The 23,559-nt window shown below is 36.8% G+C and overlaps 3 protein-coding genes across 3 annotated transcripts in view; 2 read left to right on the top strand and 1 right to left on the bottom strand.

Annotated features, from left to right (window-relative positions):
- LOC116169370 (transient receptor potential-gamma protein) overlaps positions 1 to 23,559 on the bottom strand; it is a 433,246-nt gene that overhangs the window by 384,777 nt on the left and 24,910 nt on the right. The window lies entirely within an intron of this gene.
- Positions 6,025 to 7,637, top strand: LOC116169385 (GATA zinc finger domain-containing protein 14-like). The gene has a single exon (XM_031485471.1). It carries the CDS (start codon positions 6,204 to 6,206, stop codon positions 7,587 to 7,589), a length of 1,386 nt encoding a protein of 461 aa, XP_031341331.1. The 5' UTR covers positions 6,025 to 6,203; the 3' UTR covers positions 7,590 to 7,637.
- Positions 14,817 to 17,077, top strand: LOC116169381 (DNA-directed RNA polymerase II subunit RPB1-like). The gene has a single exon (XM_031485464.1). It carries the CDS (start codon positions 14,892 to 14,894, stop codon positions 16,620 to 16,622), a length of 1,731 nt encoding a protein of 576 aa, XP_031341324.1. The 5' UTR covers positions 14,817 to 14,891; the 3' UTR covers positions 16,623 to 17,077.

Here is a 23,559-nt window from a genome sequence, read left to right on the forward strand (position 1 = left end):
TACGAAATAATGGCTATTCTCAATTAATTTGTTTTTAATAATTATTGGGCGTTTTAAGGTTTTTTTGTAATATATGCAGAACTGAAGGCATCCACTATTATCGCATTTCATAATAATATATACTTCCATTTCCATTTGGAGTAGTCGCCCCAATAGTCTGTTTTCTAGGTGCTTTTGTGCTGTAGACTCCCGATTTCTAAACATCCATCTGCTATAAAATACTAAATTCTATACAACATTTGTACTAACCACTGTTAGGTAATAGTAGAACGGTCAGGTATCGATACGACCCTTCACCGCCGTATCCTGTAATCGTCTTAATTCCATAAGCAATCGTTATCAAGTCCGACAGCGAGGCCATCGTTCAGGCAATGATCCCCACGGTCCTGCATTGCTCCAAGTCCAAGCTTTAGAGAAAACAGCAAAATTCCGATTATTTCCAAAGATATGACAGAAAAACCGAAACGTTAGATACGTATGCTTGGTTGTGCCCGGCTGCACCATCCTGTTGAAACCAACAATTTCCAACTTTTGTTTTTATTTGTGTGACGCACATAGTTGTATTCGTAACAAAAAGTGCTACTAAATACAGTGTGTACTTTTTCCACGGGCCATATAAAAAAGTATAGTTTGTGATAATTTCTCCGAAACAAAACGTTGTATTAAGAATCTTCCAATGGTGCTCAAAAAGGGGCAATGAGAAAGTATTTTTTGGGAACAAAAAAACGGCAGTTCTAGGTTCTAATGTAAACCCGAGTGTCTTCAAATTATCGTCCAAAAAGTTGATGATCGAGTCCAATATTCCACAGAATTCCTTCCGCTTTGAGGTTTCGACTAGCAGGATTATATTGTGCCAGTAAAAAGGTCCAATTACCGCCGAGATTACAGCAACTGAACAACGCCACCTGAAATACTGAATTCATTACTTATTTCAGGACAAAACCCTCCATCGAAGCATTTCTTGCAGAATATTCAACATTATAACTGATGTGTATTCCAAATGACATCATTTTTTGGTGCAAATATAATTCGGGAAAGGGGTTTCAATCCAAATTTTAAGGTATTATTTTTGCTGTAACCAACATCATACACATCCATCCCAACCTTGTAACTACGAATACGAAAATTATAAACACCCGTGCGAAGCCGGGTCGGGCAGCTAGTAAATAAATAAAAATTGTATCATATTCCCTTCCCGGTAGAGCCGTCATTACCGGACAGTCAGGACCCGAATAATCACAAAAAATAAATTTATCCTATATGTTCTTCATCGAAGGTGGAAAAAGATATAACATACTACGTAATGTCGTTGTTTATGAGACTACTCATTAGGTCACACCTTGAGGAAATGCTGATTCACTATTGCGATAGTTTACACTATTTAATTGTTTTATGTTTATGTGGATTACCTGCTTATGTTACTGGTATGTAGCAATGAGTAGGATTCTTCACTTCACGGAGAGTAAGATCATATTCTACAATCGATACGAGAGATGGTGAAGATCTTCAGGAAACGTTCTTATTTCCAGAATAAAAGACTATTTATAGTTAAGTGCTCTATCTTTTCTTGGGGATAGATATAACCTAATTTTTGCCTACACACTTCTTACGCCACAATTTCTCGACATTTACTTGAGCCGTTATTATATAAGACGTTAAAGGGATATTTTAGCTATTGAGTGAATTAACTTTCACAAGATGGTTAGTTTCCCTTTAGTACTTTATTTTATGGCAGAAATCATATCAATCATTGTAATGCTTCTGACGATTCTGAATTTAATGTATATGTCAAAAATAGCAAGCTTAGGTTCTGCCGTCACGGACGTTTCCATAGAAACAGCATTGTCTTATGTTCTAACTTAATTTTATTTCGTGCTCCGTGTCCCATCCGAAATAAGAATGACAGATGGCATTACAATGCACAACCATCTGTTTCACTTTATATAACCTTGTGGTTAAAGTGGTCACATTATCGCTAGCTATCTACTCAAACCTATTTAACTGCCAGTTTAACATCTGTCATTAAATAAAATCAGTTCATTGTCTTTAAAATTTTTAATGGCATTCAAAATTGTTTAAAATCCTGGAGACTTAATTATTCTTTGGAAGCCTTTGTCATTGACGTTTTGAAAAATAGTCAATTATCTTCATACACTTTCAGTGGTATTTAGTTTTGCTAGGAGGACTTCTGGTGCTTTTGAGGGTCCCTAAAGGTCACTAAGAGCATTTGATACTTAACGTTGGAAGCATATACTCGTAGAGTGTCTATAAGCGTTTTTAAGAATCTTTAAAAGTGTTAATATATCTCGAAAGTATCAATGCGCTGTAAAAGTATCGTTGAGAAATTTGTCGTGAGCGTTTAAGAATTTGTAAACCATAATAGCTATTTATGTATTAAGGGCATAAAAGTGATGTTTATATTCTCGAAGGCAACGAGTTAAAGTTTTTAGTCGCCCGAGCATGTTAGCCTCCGGATTATGAGCTTTCAAATACTCCATCAAAAAATTCGTCTAATGAATATTCGCTCTTAATAAACCGACCCGCACATGTCTTTGTTCAGGGAATATTCGGCCCTGTAATATCCCTTCTCGGAAAATTCACATCCGAAACGAAGTGTTTACTCTGAGCTCGTAAAGGCTAATAAAGTCTCTAAAGACCTTAAAAAACTTCTTAAACACTCTTAAAAGTGTCTATGAGTCTCCACAGATTTTCAAGAGTCTCTAAGATACTATCTGGGTGCTATAGAGACTTTGAGAGCCTTTAATTGCCTTTTAAAGTCTTTGAAAGTGCCTTTAAAACGCTTAGTACGGTTAAGAGTGTTTTGAATAGCTCTTTCGAATCTCTACCTTTTTACAGCCCTTATGCTTCCCTCACCTCCTTGAAAGTCGATCCTTTGAAATTGTTTGTTAGTCTTTGAAAGTATTTATTATGGGCCTGTAAAAATCAGCTTTAATAAGATTCAAAATTACTCTTAAAGGTTTCCAAAAGGTTTCCAAAAGTTTTCAAAATTCTCCGGGTATCTTTAATAAATATTTAGCCGCCAGGAACCTCCGCTTTAAGAATATTTGAAAGACGATTAAGTAACCTAAATTGGAGTTCAGAGGAAACGCTTTGTTCCGAATGTGGATTTTCCGGAAACGAATATTATGGGAGCGAATGAACGAAGACGTGCCAGTTTATTCAGAGCTTATATTCCTAAGTTGAATTTCTGAAGGGCAGTATTTGAAAGCTAACAATCGGGAAGTTAACATTCAGAAGAAGCCCTGGAAAGCATCACTTAAATGGGCATTATTAGTCTTTTCCGGTAAAAAGTTCTGGAAAAAACCTGAAATTCTCCTAGAAGCAAACTTTAAACATTAATAAAACTCAATACGTGAAAGCACTTGGAGCTCAAGAAAGAAAAAATACCCTATAGCGCTGTAGTATCGTTAAAGAGCACCTAAAACTAAAAAATGAGGAAGTTCTAATGTTTTGTAAAACGCGGTTAGAGCCTTGACGTTCTCAAAACCTTCGAGGTCGTTCCCGAAGCATGAAGATTCTATAATCACGGCTTTGCAAAAAGCGTCAAACTCTCTGGTTAGACCTATGTAGGTCTATACAGGATGTGAATGGAATCAAAGCGCAGTGAATGCTCCAGTTAGGTTCGTACTGCTGTTGGTTTTTTTCCCAACGATCTTGGTGCATAAATAACGATTGTGACATATTTTTATCAAAATCCATGTGGCCTCAGAATAGTATATTGAAAGACAAGTGTTGCAATGCGACCTATTGTAATACGACTATCTTGTGGCACGAGTGGCGACGCGAAGCGTAGCCACGAGTGTCCGCAAGATAGGAGTATTACAATAAAGCATTGTAACACGCGTTTTTCATACTATTTTTTCTATGTCGGTGCTTTAATTTAATTTAAAAAATCATTATCAGAAACTATAGGGAACATTAGAACTAACATGTTTTATGTTGGGAACACTTTTTATGCCGTTAAGTTTTAGGTTGGCAGCGTAGTAAGACTGACATTTTGAAGTTCAAACATGGAAGTACCCAACAAAGTACCTACTTGCACTAACTAGTAACTGCCAACTTAAGAGATGAGTTCCTAAAAAAACGACTATAATCACTGTCTTTGTACAACTGTTTTCGGCCGCAAACAGTTGTACAAAATCATCATTGTGATACCGAAATAGAAAAAAATAATTTAACATCTTTGAATCACACACATGAGGTTATCAAATGTACACGTGATGTACTCTTTCAACTCCAAATTCATGTGTAAAAAATAATTTTTGGTACATTTTGGTCTAAAACTTTTGACCCCACAGAGAAGAGTTATATTAAATTGTTACACATCTAAGAGTCGTACGGAATAAACTAAACAAATATAAAAAACCAGCTCCTGGGTATGGCTATAGAATGTGCAAAACCAGTGTATATGTAAAAAAATTTCATTTAATTGCTTGCATAAATAAGAAAGTGGGCACTGCACATCCTGCACAAAACCAAATTTGGAAATGGCGCTACATTTGCTTTTATTCCAAGTGGCTATATGTATCAAATTTCATTTGAATGCGTCCATAAATAAGAAAGTTGACATTGCGCATGTGCAAAACCAAATTTTAAAACTGGTGTTAAATTTGGTTTTATTCCAAGTGGCTATGTATCGATTTTTATTATTAGACTTTATTTCTGGTATCACTCGTGTGTGTATAGTTTATTTATTTAGGCAACTAACTACGTTTTGATTTCTATTTAAATGCCTCCATAAATAAGAAAGTTGACACTGCGCATGCGCAAAACCAAATTTTCAAACTAGCGTTAAATTTGCTTTTATTCAAAGTGCAATGTTTCAAATTTCATTAAAATACTTTCATAAATAAGAAAGTTTGCAATCCGGTTTGTCGAGATGCGAAAAGGGCACTGTGAATGTTGATCGATTAGGCTCAATTTTTGGAATTGCGTTTTATATGACTAAAGCTATACGCATATTGAATTTCATACAATTCGGTTCATAACTCACGGAGATGTCAAAAGGACGTTCCTTATTTTTTGGGCTACATTACCAATTCACGAACTCTGATCTACAAATTTGACATAGAATTCACCTGCAAAATTTCATCGTAATCGGTCCATTCGTTTATGAGTTATCATGCTAACGGACGGACAGACGGACTGATACCGCAAAATTATAAACTCGCTAGCAGCTCGTTAATAATCTAGCGAAAGTCTGAACTCGATACATGACCTAGGGAATGAAATATTTTGATTTCTATTATATTGAACCCGCAGTTTTTCCTGTTCCCGATTCACTCGAAGTCCTGTAACTTTTGCTCCTATTGAACTAGCTTCCTGGAAACCAAAGGGGACCGTCCTTAATGTCCAAACTTTTAAAAAGAGTTAGAGCGCAACGGACGGACGGAAGACAATACAAAACTATAAAGGATCGAGGATCCTTAATAATGAAAATGGTTGTTTACAAAGAGGCTGAAGAATCTCCCTCATTCTTTGTACGACATCCTGCAACGACATTACCACAATAAATTTCTTCTCTCCTGATTGGGGATTGAGGCCATTGAAATAATAATTGTTAAGCACGGCTGGTAACTTAAACGACACTGATAAAATTATTGCAAAGGACAAGGCGTATAACCTTTTCACAGTGAATTTTCAAACCAAGGCGATGACTCAATTTAGAAATTGGTGATATTTCAGATTGACACACGCGATAGGCAATTAATTACTACATTCAAAGATATAGGAATTATAAACTATCGTGAAATACACAAAAAAATGTTTTCCACTGGAATTTAGCGTCAACAAATTATGTAACTGTACGAAAATTAAGTTGTAATGTGTATGATTCGTTTTAATTACTATCAGGTATAGTTTCTATGAAGTTTAATGAGTCAGCCGTCATTGTTGAGGGGCATCTAATGACCGTGACGTTGTATCGACGTCATGAGCAGGTAGTAATTAATTTTATTAACAGGTGCAAGATCGCCATACTAATTTCTGTTATCATTGCCATTAACTGTCTGGATTAATAATTTCAATCCTTTCGTTCAAATGGAGAAAGGAGAAACCCGAGCATGCCCAGAGAAACTTAATGATTTCACCTACCTACAGCTGTTACCTGGATGACCTCCAACAATTACTAAACAATTCAGTTGTCGGATAGTTTTAAAGTAGTGCGCTGTTTATTTACGAGAATGGTTAAAAATAATTGTCTAGCGTACGTGTTGCTATTAACTTTGTTGTGTTATTGTGAGTCTAGAAGAACTCATGGAACCGGCGGCCGTCGAGGTGGGCACACGACCCCAAGGAGTAATTCTCATACCACACATAATTACCAACGATCCACGGAGGGAAATATAGGATTTGAACGTTATCAACCTTCACAAAACACGAGACAGGATATCGGATTTGAAAATGTGCAAAACAGAGCGCCTCAAACTCACGGAGGTCAACCTCAGTATCAAACGCATTACAATCCAGTAAGTAACAGCAACCCCTCTGCGCCTTTACCCCCAGCAAATCACAATTACCACCCTGCAAGTAACAGCAACCCTTCTGCGCCACTACCACCAACGAATCATAACACAAATCCGCAACCTGGCCCAGGAATTGGTTTCGAAAACGTTAACCAAAGGATACCTCAACACCCCCACAATCAGCAACCGAACAACCCTTACAACAACCACCAACCTCATTACCCCGGGTCGTATCAAGGAAACTACAACCCGGCGGGACATTATAATCAACCCTACAACTCATATCAACCACCTCCAACATATTACAACCCCCATTATTCGTCACCGGGTGGCGTTTCGCCTCAGATTTATCAGCCGATGCAGCAATCGAGTGGAGGTTCGCTTTTAGGATACGCCGGTACTTTTGCCGGTGGTGCCCTAATCGGGCATCTATTAACCAGCAACCTAGGAGGCGGCGGGGGCGGCAGTAATAATAACGGCGATCGTCAGTACAGCGTCCACCATTATTATCACGACGCCAATGCCATACCGAAACAAATGTCAGTATCGACCAACTCGTTACTGATGTGCAATAAAAACGAGACTCAAGGACTTTGTGTACCGAACACGTTCGCTATCTGTTTATCAAACGGAACGATAATGTGTGTTACGCACTCAATGTACACCACTCCATGCGGTGGTGGCAACAACCTGACCTGCGTAATTACCGTGTTACCTTGTGCAAGTAACGATACATCATGTAATGCAACTACTGGCGGAAATTCCACTACGTCGGCCGTTTATATTCCTTGTATTTCAAACGTGACGGTTTCCCAACAAAATGTAGTTACGTCCGACGCCAATTCATCTTCTAATCAAAACGTACAGTACTGCGTAACGGCGATAGCAGAACCTAAGAAATTAGAATCAACAGTTACCGTTTACGCCAACTTCCTACAAGAATTGGCAAAGGCGGTGTACCAAATGACAATCGCGGACAGTACAGAATCTCCTGTAATTACGTCCGAAGATAAAAGTAACAAGACAGAAGTAACAACACTTATGCCAACTGCTTTGAATAACGAAAACAAAACTGAAATTACGACACTACCTTATAGAATGTAATCTGTTAGTCATAATGTAATTGGTTAGAATAAATTATGTTTTACAATAGGTAATGGTAATGTAAACGTCGGATAAACCGGTGAATCATTTTAGTTGTGCAATACATGGGCCACTTGACTTGAATTCAACAATCGTGAAATCCCCACAATTTTAAATTCTAACGTATAACAACAATCGCCATTGCATTGAGAAAAGCGGTGGCAATTTAACATACTCACTCATGACCTTTGAATATAATTTTATATTCAAAGGTGGAAGTATTGGTCTACAGTCTCAAATCGTAACGAATGAAAACTTTCCCTTTAGACCATAATTAATCAAACTGACGTATGCCGACGTTTACCCAAATATTTTCTTTTGACTAAATCAGGTATTCTATTTTGGACGTGCCGTACCGTACTACTAACACTATGGTGTAACAGGTAAGCATGCCAAGAATGCAGCTGTAAAAACAATCTTTTCAAATAAACTGCGAATTCGAAACGTTTGTTTTTGGTTGAAATCAACAGGTTTATTTACCTTCTTGGGAATGGCCCTCTCGTACCAAAATGGGGAGGTGTTCAGATCTCAAAAACATATAGTGTCTGTGAATAAATGAGCATGAAAATAGAAAAGAGCATACCAAGAAACACAAATTCCGGCATCCATTAACAATCCTGATGATATCAATAGGGAACTTATAGGCAATATTCTTCTTTTGACTCATGATCATGCGGATATTACAAATTTCTATAAAAGTAATGTCAAAAGCGGTATATGCTCAGTTTTAACGTTCAGCACGATTGATGATGCGACTGTGCTCCAGCACATTAATTCTATCAAATCGAAAGCTTGTGGCCACGATGAAATTAGTATAGAATTAATTAAATTGTGTATCCCACGTTTGTTAAGTATTTTCACGCATGTGTTTAATTTCTGTATCTTAAATTCTACATTTCCTGACAGGTGGAAAAAGTCATATGTGATCCCAATTCCTAAAAAGAAGGAAATTTTGAGTATTAGTGACATTAGACCAATAAGTATTTTGCCCGTGTTATCAAAAATTTTTGAGAAAATTATTGACTCACAAATTAGAAGACACCTTAGTATTAACAACATTTTACCAGAGGAGCAATCCGGTTTTAGGCCCGGCCATAGTTGTTGTACAGCACTACTGAAAGTTACCGATGATATATTTCGATCAATGGACAAAGGAATGGCTACAGTTCTGGTATTGCTTGACTATAGCAAGGCTTTCGATACATTAAACCATGACATCCTGATAGCATTAATACACTTCCTAGGTTTTGATAAATCCGCAGTCGAATTAATTTCAAATTATCTTATTAACCGCCAACAAGCTGTAGTAGTTGGGAACAAAATTTCCAAATTTCAAGCTGTTAGCAGAGGAGTCCCCCAAGGTTCAATCTTAGGTCCGTTATTCTATATTATGTACACATCTACATTTCCGGGCATGCTAAAACATGTCACATGTCATATGTATGCGGATGACATACAGTTATATTACTCTTTTTATCCGAGTGACTTGAAAACTGCGGTAGCGAAGGTAAATCTTGACCTGAATATAATTTCTAAAATTTCGAATGAACATCAATTAATACTAAATTCCGGTAAATCCGCTGTAACATGTTTTGGCATCGATGACGCTAGTGCAGAAGTCCTCAACATCCAGGTAGGAAATCAGACAGTGGCTGTAACTAAAGTTGTAAAGAATTTGGGAGTAATTCTTGATCCTAAACTAAGATTTTCAGAACATGTAACTCGGTGCATTCTAAATAGTTATGCAGCACTTAAATTAATATACAACAGTCGACGCATCCTAAGTACCTCCACGAAAACCCTTTTGTGCCAAACATTAGTCTTACCAAGGTCAAACTTCTGTGATATTCTTTATAGTGCTAGCATTGAATAATAAATCTATTATTCAATGGTGCTAGTTTGAAAGTTGTAGATAGTAATAAGCTTCAAACTTTACAAAACTCTCGTTTAAGTAAGGCTGATTTTTGGCATTAAACGAAGAGAACATATTTCTTATAAAGTAAAGGAGATTGGTTGGTTATGTATGAATAGACAACGCGAGTTTCGAACAATTTGTTTGTTTCACAAAGTATTAATTACAAAAACACCTGCTTATTTGTACAACAAAATTACGTTTCGTACAGATATCCACAATTTAAATTTACGTTATAGGGGGCTACTTTCAACACCTTGTGAACGGTCGCTTTCGAGCGATCTTTCACCTATCAAATCTCAAAGCTCTATAACGCAATTCCTTCAGAACTCAAAAGTCTACCGATAAATACCTTTAAACGTAAACTGAAGAGCTATCTATACGCTGAATAGAATCCTTTTGGTTTTGGTCATAAAATACTTTCATGGTCGTACATTGTTTAGAGCACTAAATGCAATGCCACGCCTGCACGCATCTGTCAAGATTCTTCTTGTGTTTGGTTGCCTTCAATATTATTTAGTTTAAATAAATATATCTACTTTTGGGGTTTAGATGGAAGAGCAGGAGGGAGGTAATGCACCTTTCAACTGAATCTCGCCCCAGTTTTATGTAATCCATTATATTGTTTATTTCTTTGTTATTAAAGGCATTTATTATTATTATTATTATACGCAAGTTACGCCACTGGATATATCTTGGCGGGAATATTTATTATTTAATTGCATAAGGACGAAAGCTCACAACTAGACGCGCGTTATGGATTTTAATATGTGCTTGTTATTACAAACTTGAGTTTGCAGGGCCTTTCGTCTAAGTTTGCGCAATGTTATGAGTTATAAATCCAGTTACGGTCATACTTAGGAGTAGCTTTGTTTATTTGTTATTGGTAGCACACCCGTAATTCTGTTTCATTTAGGTACGTAACAATTTCGGTAATAATGTAGCTTCAATTACGTTTGTAGCAAATGCAAGTTGTGGTGTAATTGTAATCGATATAATGTTTAGGGAATTTTCCCTTTAGCTTTATCAATGTCTGTTTTTACTTTAGGGTTCGTTTTATTGGCCAGTTAGAGGTTAAAGATTATTATACAGAGCGTTAATACAATTTAGGGTATTTGAAGATATTTTCTACGTCCATGCGTAGTTATAGATAAGTGGTTTTTTTTTCAGCATCTCTATATTTTAACAACTCGACCTTAAAATTCAATTACGATTTTTTTTCTCGGATTGTGTCATGCTCCGGGAGATTTTTTATGTATTTTATTTATTTATTTATTTCTTTATACATTTATTTATTTAATTATTTATTTATTTCTTAAGCTGTTCTATACTACTCCGGTATTTACTTTACGAAAGCAGGAAAACCTAATTCGGAGTAACGTGGAAATTCCCATCTCTGCCACAGATGAAAAATTTTTACCTCGGCCCAGGTTCGAACACTCGACCACCCGGCTATGTAGCTCAACGCTCTACCACTGAGACACGTCACACATAGACATATTATATGGGGCTCCCTCTTGGAGATTATTACGACTATACAAGACACGGGTATTTTTCCGCTATTTTATTGCGCATACAAGTGCCAAATGTGATTATCTTTCATGTTTGTTATTTGATCTTACGATTCTGTACATATATTTTATACCAATATTAAACCCTTATATTATTAATTACTAGCATTCCCGTTTGGAAAATCCCGTTTTTTCTCGCATCTCGTTCCCCTTTTTTACCCGTTCCATTGGGAACTTCAGTACACCTACACGCTTTCAAAGAAACCTACTATCTAAATGTCAAGTCTCTTTTCGACTGTAAAACAGAAAATCCTCTTTTTTCGGTTCCCGTTCCCGTGGGAATTTCGGAGAGTGTTTTACTACATCAGACACCTTCGCGGGCAAAGGTAATTGATACTTTTGACCGTCTGTTTTTTTCCTCTAGCCTGAAGCCGACGGTTTAGAGTTTTCTAGAGCCGTAGTTCTCGCTTTGGCGGCATCTATTGGTTATATTGGGATTTTAAATGAAGAAAAAAAAAATTAATTTTTTACGTCATTAATAATTCTTAATGGCGCCATATTGCTATATTGCGATTTAAAATGACGGAAAAAAGAAAAATTGCGTGATTATTAAGTCCAAGTTTCAATTTCGGAGTATTTATTAAAAAAAGTGAATATGAATTCGCGGGAATCAAAGTAAATTGCGTGCATAAGTCGTGACAAGTAGTTAACAAGAAGGTGCCAGTTCACATTTTCACAAGGGATTAAGTGGTATAAAGTTACGCCAAAGGGATATTTAGGTACGCATCTCAGTGTGGGAGTTAGAAAGAAACTCGTAATCGTGTCGAGTTCAGTTCGAAAAGAACACAGTCCGTCCTTGTAAAATAAACGCGTTCATCATCTTCACCACGTATTGGCGCCGTGCAATAAAGAAAAAGGGAGTTTGATGTGTAACCCGAAATTACAACAAAGAAAACTGTTAGTAAAATCCTAGATAATATTAAAGTTCATTATTCGTGCCGCTAAAGAAAGTTTACCTAAAAGGATTTCCTAAAATTTAAACTAAGTTTCAATAAACAAACCAATTGAATTGAGTGTGTATTCCACTGCTTATTCAGTCCAAAGAGTCGTTGTTTAGAAGATATTTCAAGTCTTCGGGTTTTTAAGCCTAATGAAATCCAGGTCTTCTACGTCGAAGAAAAAATTGTAAATAAAAAGGCTAATTATCAATTTTTATTGTTATTTATCTATAATTAAATCTGTCAATGAAACAACAACAAAAATATGCGACAGAAAGTTCAATGTAACAAAAGGAGATGCATCCTTAAACCACTCTTAAGAGCTAGTCGGAGTCATCATTTTTAAAATTTTGTATAAATTTTTATGATACAGTTTTCTGGTTGCAATTTCCTATTTTATAAAAAACATGTTTGCTCAGTTGCAAGACAGTTAACCTAGTAACACAAATAAAATTCAGTTTTTATGAAGTACAGTTACTTGAACTTGAAAGGTGTCTGGCAAGGGGTTGCCACGATGTAAAGTGTTGACAATAGAAGACGTGATTTCTTATATTCTTCCGAAGGAAGATATACAAAAATTACGCTTTATAATTTACCGTAAGTAAGTTTATATTTTATACATCTTTGGTACCTGCTACCTACCAAAGCCACGATGGCCCAAAGTACATAGGTACTATCCCATCGTACTTACCTGTGTTAGAACCATGCACTGAGAAACTTTCAGCTTTTATAACGGGCTGTATCTCGGGCTGTATTACATTTTTCAGGATATTTAGTTCGTTCTTTTTGCTTTTGGTAGCTTATAGCACTTGCGCCCGAGCAAAGAAAAATCTTGACGATTAATTTGCGAAATTCAACTAACTTTCTTATTTGTAGAGATATTATTTTGAAATTTTAACCAAAGATCGCAAATATCGCATATTTTAAAATTTTTCAGTTTCTTATTCATAAAAATATATATGTCATAACTTATTTTTTAATAATAATAATCATTTAATGTCTTACAGAAATTACCTTCCAATTACAGAACATGTAGACATTAATTAACTGGTAAGTGCACACAGAGTAAATTAAATTAAATCAAAGTTAGAAACTAAAGATAAAAATAATAACAATTCGTTTTAGAAAACATACCTTAAATTAGCACATGAACAAGGAAAAAAACTAAAGATTATTCATTATATTTACAATGTCAATTCATGGAAAACTTTGGGACATATCTGATCACCCTTACCATCGTAGACCCAAGATCCCTACTCTAACCGGTGAAAACCTTTTTTTCATTTTTTCGTTATATCTGCAATATGATTTAAAAATAAGGGAAATAAAATGAAATCATATTGACGTTATACCCGAATACTGTATTCGTAACCCCATGATTGCCATAGAAATGTCACTTGACGTTTGGTTATAAAAATCACCGTCTTTGTAAATAAATTATCTTCGTTTGAAAAAGATAATACACCGTCCATTTAACGGCTTCTTGCAAAAGCAGAAGAAAAATAAATATGAACGGTGGTCGAAATAGAGAATCTCGTAAGATATGCATCTTTAATATGTCGCTTCGAGTTGTTGAGTCAAGTAGGTTTTTCTCGCACATTTTGAATTGATTAATGCTTTCCGATTTCGCCAGTGTGCGGGAGGCCCAATGAGGACGCTTTTCTATATACGCCCCCCAAGAGTTTTAAAACTTTCTCTAATGAACACAAGAATGAACCTTATTTCTGGTTCGAATTTTTGAGTTCCATTGAAGTTCCGGATAGCACCTCAAGATTCGGGGCTATTTTCAAAATTGAGTTTATATAACTTTATGGGGGGCCTCCCTGTAGTTATAATAAAATTGCAAAATTTTCACATACGCTACTGGCAAGCGAAGGGAAGTTTGCTATAGGTTCGATATACCGTAGCAAAACAAGCGAGACATTAGAAAGGTTTAAATTTTTAAAAGGTGCCGTGCAGAGGTTTGTAGAATTTATAGCAAGCAGTCTGTGTTCTGTGAGCTAATTCTTGTACCTTTAAGGTATGTAAAATTTGTGCAGTTTTACCGCAGATGTGATTTGAAACTAATTATACACTTAAGCCTTTCACAAAATTGGTAGCTATTCAGATGGATGCCGGTTTTCTCGGATTTTAATCGAATAACTTTCAAAAAGTCCAAGGCTTCTTTGTCAATTCTCCCTTAAATGCAAAGTAATCTTAAAAAGCTTTCCTTTTCTCTAATGGCACAGAAAGCGAGAAACTTATTTCATCAAACTCGCATGCTCGTGTATCTGATAAAATCAACATGAAAAACGTGAAAGCGGCATCGAAAAACTCTCCTTTTGTCAGTGTATGAATCCCGGATGTCAAAACGTAACAAAACTATTTAAACATGTTGTACAATTTTCAAGGTTGATTACTTAATCTAATTCGTCTCTTAAAAATTGATATATAAAAAAAGAGTCATCAGGGTCAACTAACGGACTGCAAAAAACGGAATATCAAAGAAGATTTGCAGGTCAATCAACTAATACGCAATACAGTTCCAATTTTCGATTTTTCTGTTTGAGATGAGTCACACTCGTACGTAATTGACAATAATCGATTGCTTTTACAGGAGCACAGGCACACTTTATTCTCAAAGATACATTTCGTTTTAGTAGGAATAGGAAGATGCGTCAGTAATTTTTGTGAAAATCGGCACTGTAAACACTAGTGACGTAGAAATTCCCAGTATCACTACAGCTGCGACCTTTAACTTCTTCAATCGAGCACTTAACATTAAATGTATAAAAGAGAGCGGCGTCCCACGATATTTAGTGTAACGGAAACGTTTGTTTATGTCGCATACGCGATTAAAAATATGAGGTGTTTAAAATTATGTTTTACGTTTCTATTGACAGTATTAGTGATTCAAACAGAATGTGGAAGAAGTGGTGGTCGAAGCAGTGGTGGTAGCAGATCAAGTGGTGGAAGCAGATCAAGTGGTAGTCGACCCAGCTACAGTTCGCGACCTTCACATTCACCCTCGTATTCTTCCCATCCTTCTCCCAGTTATTCACATACACCTTCACATCCCTCCCCAAGTCACAGCATTTCGCATTACCCGTCACATCCCTCTCCAAGTCATTACCCCTCATATACTCCTTCACATCCCTCGCCGAGTCATTACCCCTCATATACTCCTTCACATCCCTCGCCGAGTCACTCAAACACTGGCAACCGACCAGGTATCGGATTTGAAAATATTCACCACCAAACCAATTCAAATCCTTTGGGTACGCACCATCCCTCGGCGCCAGTAGGCCCACCGGCTCCTAAACCGGGAATTGGATTTGATAATGTGCATCACCAAACGAATTCGCACTCAGGAGCCCCACCTCCGTACAGCCCAGGTACCGGTGCCCATCAAACGCATTCTGGAGCCCCGCCATCTTACAAACCTGGCATTGGATTTGAAAACATCCATCACCAAACAAACACTCATGGCACCGGAAGTCACCTGCCCTCGGCACCAGTCGGCCCGCCGATGCCAAATCACCCTGGATCAGTTCCCTCAGGTAAACCCCATGACATTGGGTTTGAAAATGTGCACAGTAGATTGCCCTCTCACCCACCACCACTAAATGCGCCGGGTAGCAATGCCAAACCGTACCCAGTCCAACCCCCGTCGGGGTACCATCCTCATTATCCCTCACCTCCGGTAGTTCAGCGTCCATATCAACCACAAACGATTGTACACAACAGTGGCCACGTATATTATCAACCACCTATTCAACCGCAATACCGACCGCCAATTGCCACGACCACATTCGTTCACCACGTACCAGTCTATACCCCCGTGTACTCTGCCCCGGTTTACCACTCCAGCGGTCTCGGAAGCACCACCTCTTTTCTTGGTGGATATCTAATAGGACGAATGTCGTCTCCTAGTCACAGCTACCACCATCACCACACTTATGATACTAGCAGCAACAACAATGACAACCGAGGTTCGTACAGAAACGACGATTACTACTACAGAGAAGAGCGCCCAAATGCCCCTCCAGTCATTTACACCATCCACCATTACTACCAAAACCCTGACCAGGTGCCGAAAAAGTTCGAAATTGTCGGCGACAATGTGGTGCAGTGTGATCAGAAAACCGCCGACACCTTCTGCGCCCCCAACACAAACGGACTGTGCCTGAAAAATGGCACCGTCATGTGTACCACGCCGCTAAGTTTCACCAGCCCATGCAACATGACCAACAGCAACAACATCACGGTAAGGACCACGTGCGTCTACACCAGAATCGATTGCGAAGGTCGTCCACCCTGCAACTTGGCAGGGAATCAAACTTACATGGATTACTACGTTCCGTGTGTTTCGAACATTACCCTCAATTATCGTGTCGACTACAGTAACGGAGCATGGCAAGATACACCGCGTAGTTACGACCTGTGTGTTACGGCGATGGCGGTTAAACAAACGGTTAGCTCGCCGGTGGCCGATCTTTTCAAATTCATTGCTCAATTAGGAGCGTTTCACACCAAGCTACTGATGGAGTTCAGTAAAAATGTCAATGGTAGTACGGTCATTACATCTGCTTGATTTGTAAATGTAGATTTAAGACTTTTCTTTAAATAAACGTTATTACATGTTAAATATAGACGCATTTATGCATGACAAACACGCGATTACAAATTTTGAGTAAACAGGCGAGAGGGCGTCTGGTTATCTCATTTAGATAGCACAACAAACTGCGTAGATCTATTTAAATGTGCCTCTAAGCAAATCACTTTATGCGTGTCTCTTATTAGTAGCTTCAAAACTAAAACCAATATGCTACCTTTAATTACAGAAGTAATAGCTCCCAACAAACAATTCCACAATTTCCATTGCAAGTAAAGCGTACTTCCCTCAATAAATTTGGACAAATGAATGGTTGTCATGTCTTACAAAATTTCACTAATGAGCCGCAAATTAGGTACGTTTACAGCTATAATTGCAGTAGTGGACGGTTATCCCAAATTGCACAAATGGAAAACTGTCGCGGAGAATTCGCATAAAATAATCCAAACGGCGATACACAAATTGAGAAGGTTTGGATTTGCTCGAAAAATACCGCTTGTGTACGTCAATATTCTACAATTTGACATGCACTCTGGATACTACTACTTCCTCCAATCGAGCTCTTCGGTTGTAAACAAAGTTCTCGGAAATATACTACCAGAGTGGATTCCCATGGGAATCGTCAGTCGTCGTTGAGAAATACATCGTATGAGAAAAATTGAGAAAACACATTTCATATAAGTTTTTGCTTGTTTTAAAGTTTCGTATATGTACTATTTAGATTAACATTATTGCCAGAATCCAACATTGCTATTGTCATCTTATTTATTATGTTTACAAAACGACTAACATACTAACACTTCTTCGATTTCACTGCAAAACTCCGCAGTGTATGAATGTTTTAGACCAACAAAAATGTAGATACTCATCACAGAAAAACAATATCCGTACTGATCTATGCAGACTGTCAAAATCACAAGAAGGAGAACAGTACCAATCCAAATATTTATATAACTGCCTTCCCTTAGATATAAGGGTTTTAGACTACCCCATATTTAAGAGACGCATAAAAAATTTTCTTCTATGTAGCGCATTTTATTCTTTTAACGAGTTTGTGGCTAGTTGTAGATTATGTAATTAGTTAGCGTTTTTATTGCGATTTTACTGTTTTTACCTGCCTGTTTTTAGTTTGTTTGTTATATTGTTTGTTATATACTATTATTATTAATGTTTAATGTAATTTCCCATTTTTTTTTATGAGTGTAAGTGTAATTCACACCTTCTCACAATTAAATATTATTATTATTATGGTCGGTGTTTCTTGTGAGAACTCAGGTCTAGCCTGGTTAACTAATCGCATGGATTAAGATCAAGTAACGATTAGTGTAATTATTATTATTGTTATTATTATTAGTTTTTATGACTCCGATTGATCCAGCAATTTTCAGATTTTTTCTTCGCTCGTTTTAATCTTATAGCTTCGCCCAGGGATTTTTGGAAAATCTTGTATATATTTCAAATTTATACAGCTAAATATTGTTTTCCTGCACAATCTCTTCATCTGTGTCTTTTGCGCGTTTTCTTCTGTTTAACTCGGCTATTGCGTGTCCCAAGCCAGGATCAGAAAGGAGGAGGGGGAGGACTAATATCCATGGTATAATAAAACCTCTATCTAAAAACCTGGATCCAGTTGATCCGATAGGGGCTTCTACCTAGCATTACAGGGTGCTAATGGTTCAGTAGGCCGAAGAAAGCATAGTTCCAACGGTAGAAGATGCAGGATAATGGAAAACAGATTTGCGAGCTGGGGACAGCAATCTGTATAAGGGAAAAACACAAAAACAAATCCGTGGTCCTACATGTTGAGATTAAAGCGTTGCACTTTTCCTGCAACAATCCTTAACTGCAAAAAAAATAGGGAATCTGCCACGGATACAACAGAAAACGAACTAAGCAACTAAAACTGGTTCTTAGTCCAGGCTAAATAGCTCTAAAATAATTTATTTAAAAAAAAAATTAGTTCACGATCCAAACCGGAATTTTCATTCAGGTGGAATGATTAGAAATTGGGGAAAAGTAATTAAAACAGCTGAATTTTTCCGGGGGTTGAAAGTGGTGTTTGGAATTTGGGGCAAAACTATTAATTTCAGGCGAAAATCTCTAATCTAAAAGTTATAGAGAATAAAAAAAAATGAATTACTTGAAAGGAACATAGCTGGTTTTATAATAAAAAAGAAGACAATTTTTTGGGGCCGTTTCCGAGATTTCACGATTTAAAAATAACCTTTCTTCAGGCGGATGAAAAAACTATTTTTTTCATCGTACAGAGCTGCGACATGTAGCAAAATTTTCGTAAGGACGTATGTTTCCATAATCAAAAAGAAAAAATATTATTCCAATAGAAAAATTTTGCAAAATCGCCAAAAACTGGGTTTTAAGGTATACACGGTTTTTGACAAGATAATATTTATTCATTATACAAGGGAAAAAAGTCTTAGTTTTTAGCTCGAGGTTGTGTTGTCTCCCTCCGCTGTTGTACTTCTCGCGTTGCTAAGGAAACCTTTACTCAAATATCTGTCAATTCAAGTTTGTCATTTCGAATTTAAGGATTGTTTAGTAGTTAAATTGAATGATATAAAGTTGAAAGTGTCTGATTCTGAATTTTCTCAGATTTCCCCTGAATTAGTAGAAGCAGTGAAAGTAGCGTCACAAAAATTGAATATCTATCTTTACTTATGTGTATATGCGAGTATATACGAGAAAAAGGGAAAAAAGTAATTTCATAAAAAGTGACATTTTGTTACCTGTCAAAAGAGATAAAATGTCAAACGTTTTTCCCGTCACAGGAAAAATAGCTTTTTTTACGATCTGCGGTAATATAGATTTTTCGAAATCTGTCTTCTCTCTTCTCTTTAATGTTGCTAAAATATCTTCTTCTGTTTTCTATGCACAACTACTTTAATTAAAACATCTTTATTATTTTTTATTATTTTTACCGCAATAAAAGCAATTCGAAGTTAGTTTCCTGAACAAATTGTTTTTGTTCACGAACTCCTCTCCTTCCCTGTTTTATAGCAGATGCGATTGCACTGGGCCTGTTGATCGTTAATTTGCAGGAATTATGAATAAAAATCTCATTAAGTTTATTCCAAGTTTTATACATATCTCAGACCATTTCTTGCTTTGGCCGATACAATTAACATGTCTATTGAAAATTTTTCTGGTATGTCAACAAGCCAGGGCAATTGCAGCAGCTGTAAAACATGGGACCGAGTACTTCAATTTCCATAGTTAGTAGGTATTACCACAGATAAAATACCCAATTTTATCTGTGGGTATTACCACAGATAAAATTTGGGTATTTTATCTGTGGTATTACTAACACTTTACCCTGGGAAATTCTCCGCCTAATTTTGAAGTTGTACTTGACCGTGGAAAAATTCTGAATAACCGACCTCCAAAACTTAGATAGTTGGCCTGAGGTGTGAAGTCATATTTTGGCCAGGGTGCCATATTTCGGTAGTTAGTCCTGGTTGCGGGGTCATATGGGTTAATGTAGTATCATCATCTGTCATGCAATTAAGACGTTAAAGTACCACACATTCCGTTGCAAACGACTACAGAAATATTACCCCCCCCCCCCCCCCATCACGGTCTAAACTGGCAAAATATGGCACCCCGGGTCAAATGCCGAAATATGGCCTCGCACACATTTTTAATTACAAGTTGGTTTAGGTTTAACGTAACTAACAAGAAACAAATAAAATGCTATCAAAAAGTAAAGTGCCAATAAATCTTACATGTCATGTAACATGGCAAGTACTTAACAAAATTCACGCGACTGAGCTAATGCGTAAAAATTTCTTCATGTAACGGTCAAACGTATCAATTACGTATGACCACGAAGCTTTCTGATGTCGTAAAACACTTTCCGAAATTCCAACAGGAACGGGAACAGGAAAGAATAGGATTTTATGTTTACAGTCGAAAAGGGTTGACATTTACAACGTTAGAGACTTCTGACATTATTATTATTTTTTATTTATGTACAAACAAAAAACATGATTTTCACAGAAAAATTAACGTAATAGTTATATACATAAAAGTCAGGAAATGACACATTACTGGCGGCGTATTGGCATTCTGTACTATTATTCAGAGCAGCTCTGGTCTGATTCACAGTATACTATGGTTTCACGTTATGCGCAATTTGATAATACATTATATACTGCGATTCAGAGCACTGATGTGGTTTAGTGTTTGTTTTATTACTAAGGTCAGCTAACCAAACCACTGGTCGCCCCAAACACTGTTAATATCTTCACCCATTTTTTTTTAATTTCGCTTTAAATCCATGTTCTACTAGTTCCAAATATCCGATCATTGAAAACGTATTCTCGTTGCACATCTCAACCAATACCTGTTTATAGATCATTTTAGTGCAGTTTGAGAACCTTGATTACGCACAAACAACAAAAAATATACTTTTCTTGCAACGCTAACAATAAAAACACACTAACTTCTTGTAAGTGTATGACGCGCTTTATAGAAACCCATTATAAATACAGTGTTTGAGAACTCTAAAGTTTAAACCACATCGGTGCTCTGAATCGCAGTATATAATGTATTATCAAATTGCTCTTAACGTGAAGCCATAGTATACTGCGAATCAGACCAGAGCTGCTCTGAATAATAGTACAGAATGCCAATACGCTTCCTGGCGAGGAAATATTGAAGTACGAGGCCTCTATAACTTCAATAACCCTGATCGTGGGATCATGGGCCTATGCGTCAATAATTTATTATCATGACGACCAGCGTACTTCCTGCTCCTATGAATAAAGTACTTATTAAAGGATTTATTTTTAATTTTGGTGATGGTACTGCTCCTTGATTATCTACGATTTTAGATTTATGTTTGGTTGCTTGAGTACTATCCAAATAAATTCACTGAGATATAGACACACTACATAGCTACATCGAATTTTTGGAAGCAATCGCCTTATACCTACGTTATGGCCATGAACCTAGCAGAGCAAGGTCAACAGAACACAATCAAACATATTGCATATTAGGTGCTAATTAAGTGCCCTATTCCCAAATTAAATGCTCCTTTTTTTAAATTATGACATGTTCTTTTTGAATTTGGGAGGCAATAATTTCCTCATAACGTTCAGTTTATATGAACCTGGCAGAACATGTCATAATTGAAAAAAAGGAGCATTTACTTCGGGAATAGGAGACTTAATTAGCACCTAATTATGCAATATGTTTGGTTGTGTTCTGCTGACCTTGCTCTGCTAGGTTAATGGACATTACGTTCAATCTCCATTTACTTTGTACCCGGGGAAATTTTTGTGCACAAATCTGAGGATAATATTCTATATTGCGACGTAGTTTAAATGTTAGGAAAAAAAGTTTTATTTGTAAGCAGAACGATGCTGACAGACACTCTCTTGAGGGATGGGGCCACATCTGTACAAAATTCTCAAGTCGTAGTGCGGTCGTTAGAGAAATTAAACGGTGACGATTGAAATCTTATTTCACATAATGACAGCTTTTTTATCCTTTGTTTAAGTAGATGGATCATTAACGATTTAGCTTTTATGTAAGTACCTATATAAATTATGGTAATTTATAATATAATGGCCCTCAATGCAATAGGTGAAGGGTTAGAAGTAAAGTCTTCGTATAGAGAGAAGTTGCGTAATCTGCTGGACAAAAAGTTAACATATGCTGAACGCTATGAAGGAGAAATACGCGAATCTCTTCGGAGTGTATGCATATCTTTTCATATCAATTTTTGTATTCCGATCGGAGGTCATATCTGCGTCCACCGTCCTGAGAGTAAACATCTAAGCTTGCAGTTTGTCGCCTTCGAAGTTTTTCAGCGGCTTGCCATGTTCTTCATTCCTCACGTAAAAATGACCACTTCTGACCTTCACTCTTCGCACTGTGTTTCATCAAGAGCGTACCCGCCGTAAGCTTCTACAAGCATTCGATGAGATTCCGCAGCAGTTTTCTTCAATTGGTAATAGACACCGTAAAGCATAGAGGGCGATTTCATATTTGTAGGCATGCGTATAATGCTGTCTAAACAATGTTGGGTTGGACGTTGAGGTTTAGGTCCAGTCACCTGAAGTGAATACAGATCGTTTAATTACCAATCAAATGTCCATTTCAAGTGGAGGTTTTTTTTACGGTTAAACACAAACAGATTTTGCATATCTAGCAAGGTATCTGTTTATTTGTTTGGTTTTAAAAAAGGTTATTTCCTAGCATTATTAAGGATAGGGAAATTTTCCTTATCAATTTGTTTTATTAAATCACTTATGTGACAGTTCAGATTTGATTTATTGGGTCCCTCGTTTATTTCGATCTAATATTGATGTGTAATTATCTACAGATAAGGATGCCCTCTTAATCGGAAAAAAACAGCTTGATTTCGTAGTAAATTGTGTATTTTGGATGACATAATTCCGCGAAAAATCTGCCTACCTGATTTAAGGTAGTGTCCTGTAGCAAAGTGTTAATTGGTTCATCGCGTTGCCACGCTGAGGTAATTGGAAGAAAAATTTCGATTTGTTTAAGGAGAGAAGTCCGTTTAAATACCAGAGTTAGCGTTTAAAAAGAGCCTTTTTTCAATTTCGAGGACGTGTATTTGCGTTCAACCTGTTAATTCAGACTTAATCAACGTTTCTGCAACCTGTTTAGAAAAGAATTTAAGAGAAAGTCTCGGTTAATTGCGTTATTTCCTCTCGCAATTACTGTTCTGTGCACCCGGATGTTTATTGGGATTTGTAACCGAAAACTGTATAAGTGTCTAAGATTTCTTGATTTTGTTATTCGAATGCACATGCGGGGTTTGTTTAATCGGAAGCTGTAGTCCAATTTTGATAAGTAGAATTTTAGGTTAACTTTCGTTTGTGTGTATAGAATAAATTTCGTTTGTGTAAAATCATGCAAATCGTATGTT

Source organism: Photinus pyralis, unplaced genomic scaffold (genome assembly GCF_008802855.1).
Source record: "Photinus pyralis isolate 1611_PpyrPB1 unplaced genomic scaffold, Ppyr1.3 Ppyr1.4_LG4, whole genome shotgun sequence".
NCBI classification, from domain to species: Eukaryota; Metazoa; Arthropoda; class Insecta; order Coleoptera; family Lampyridae; genus Photinus; species Photinus pyralis.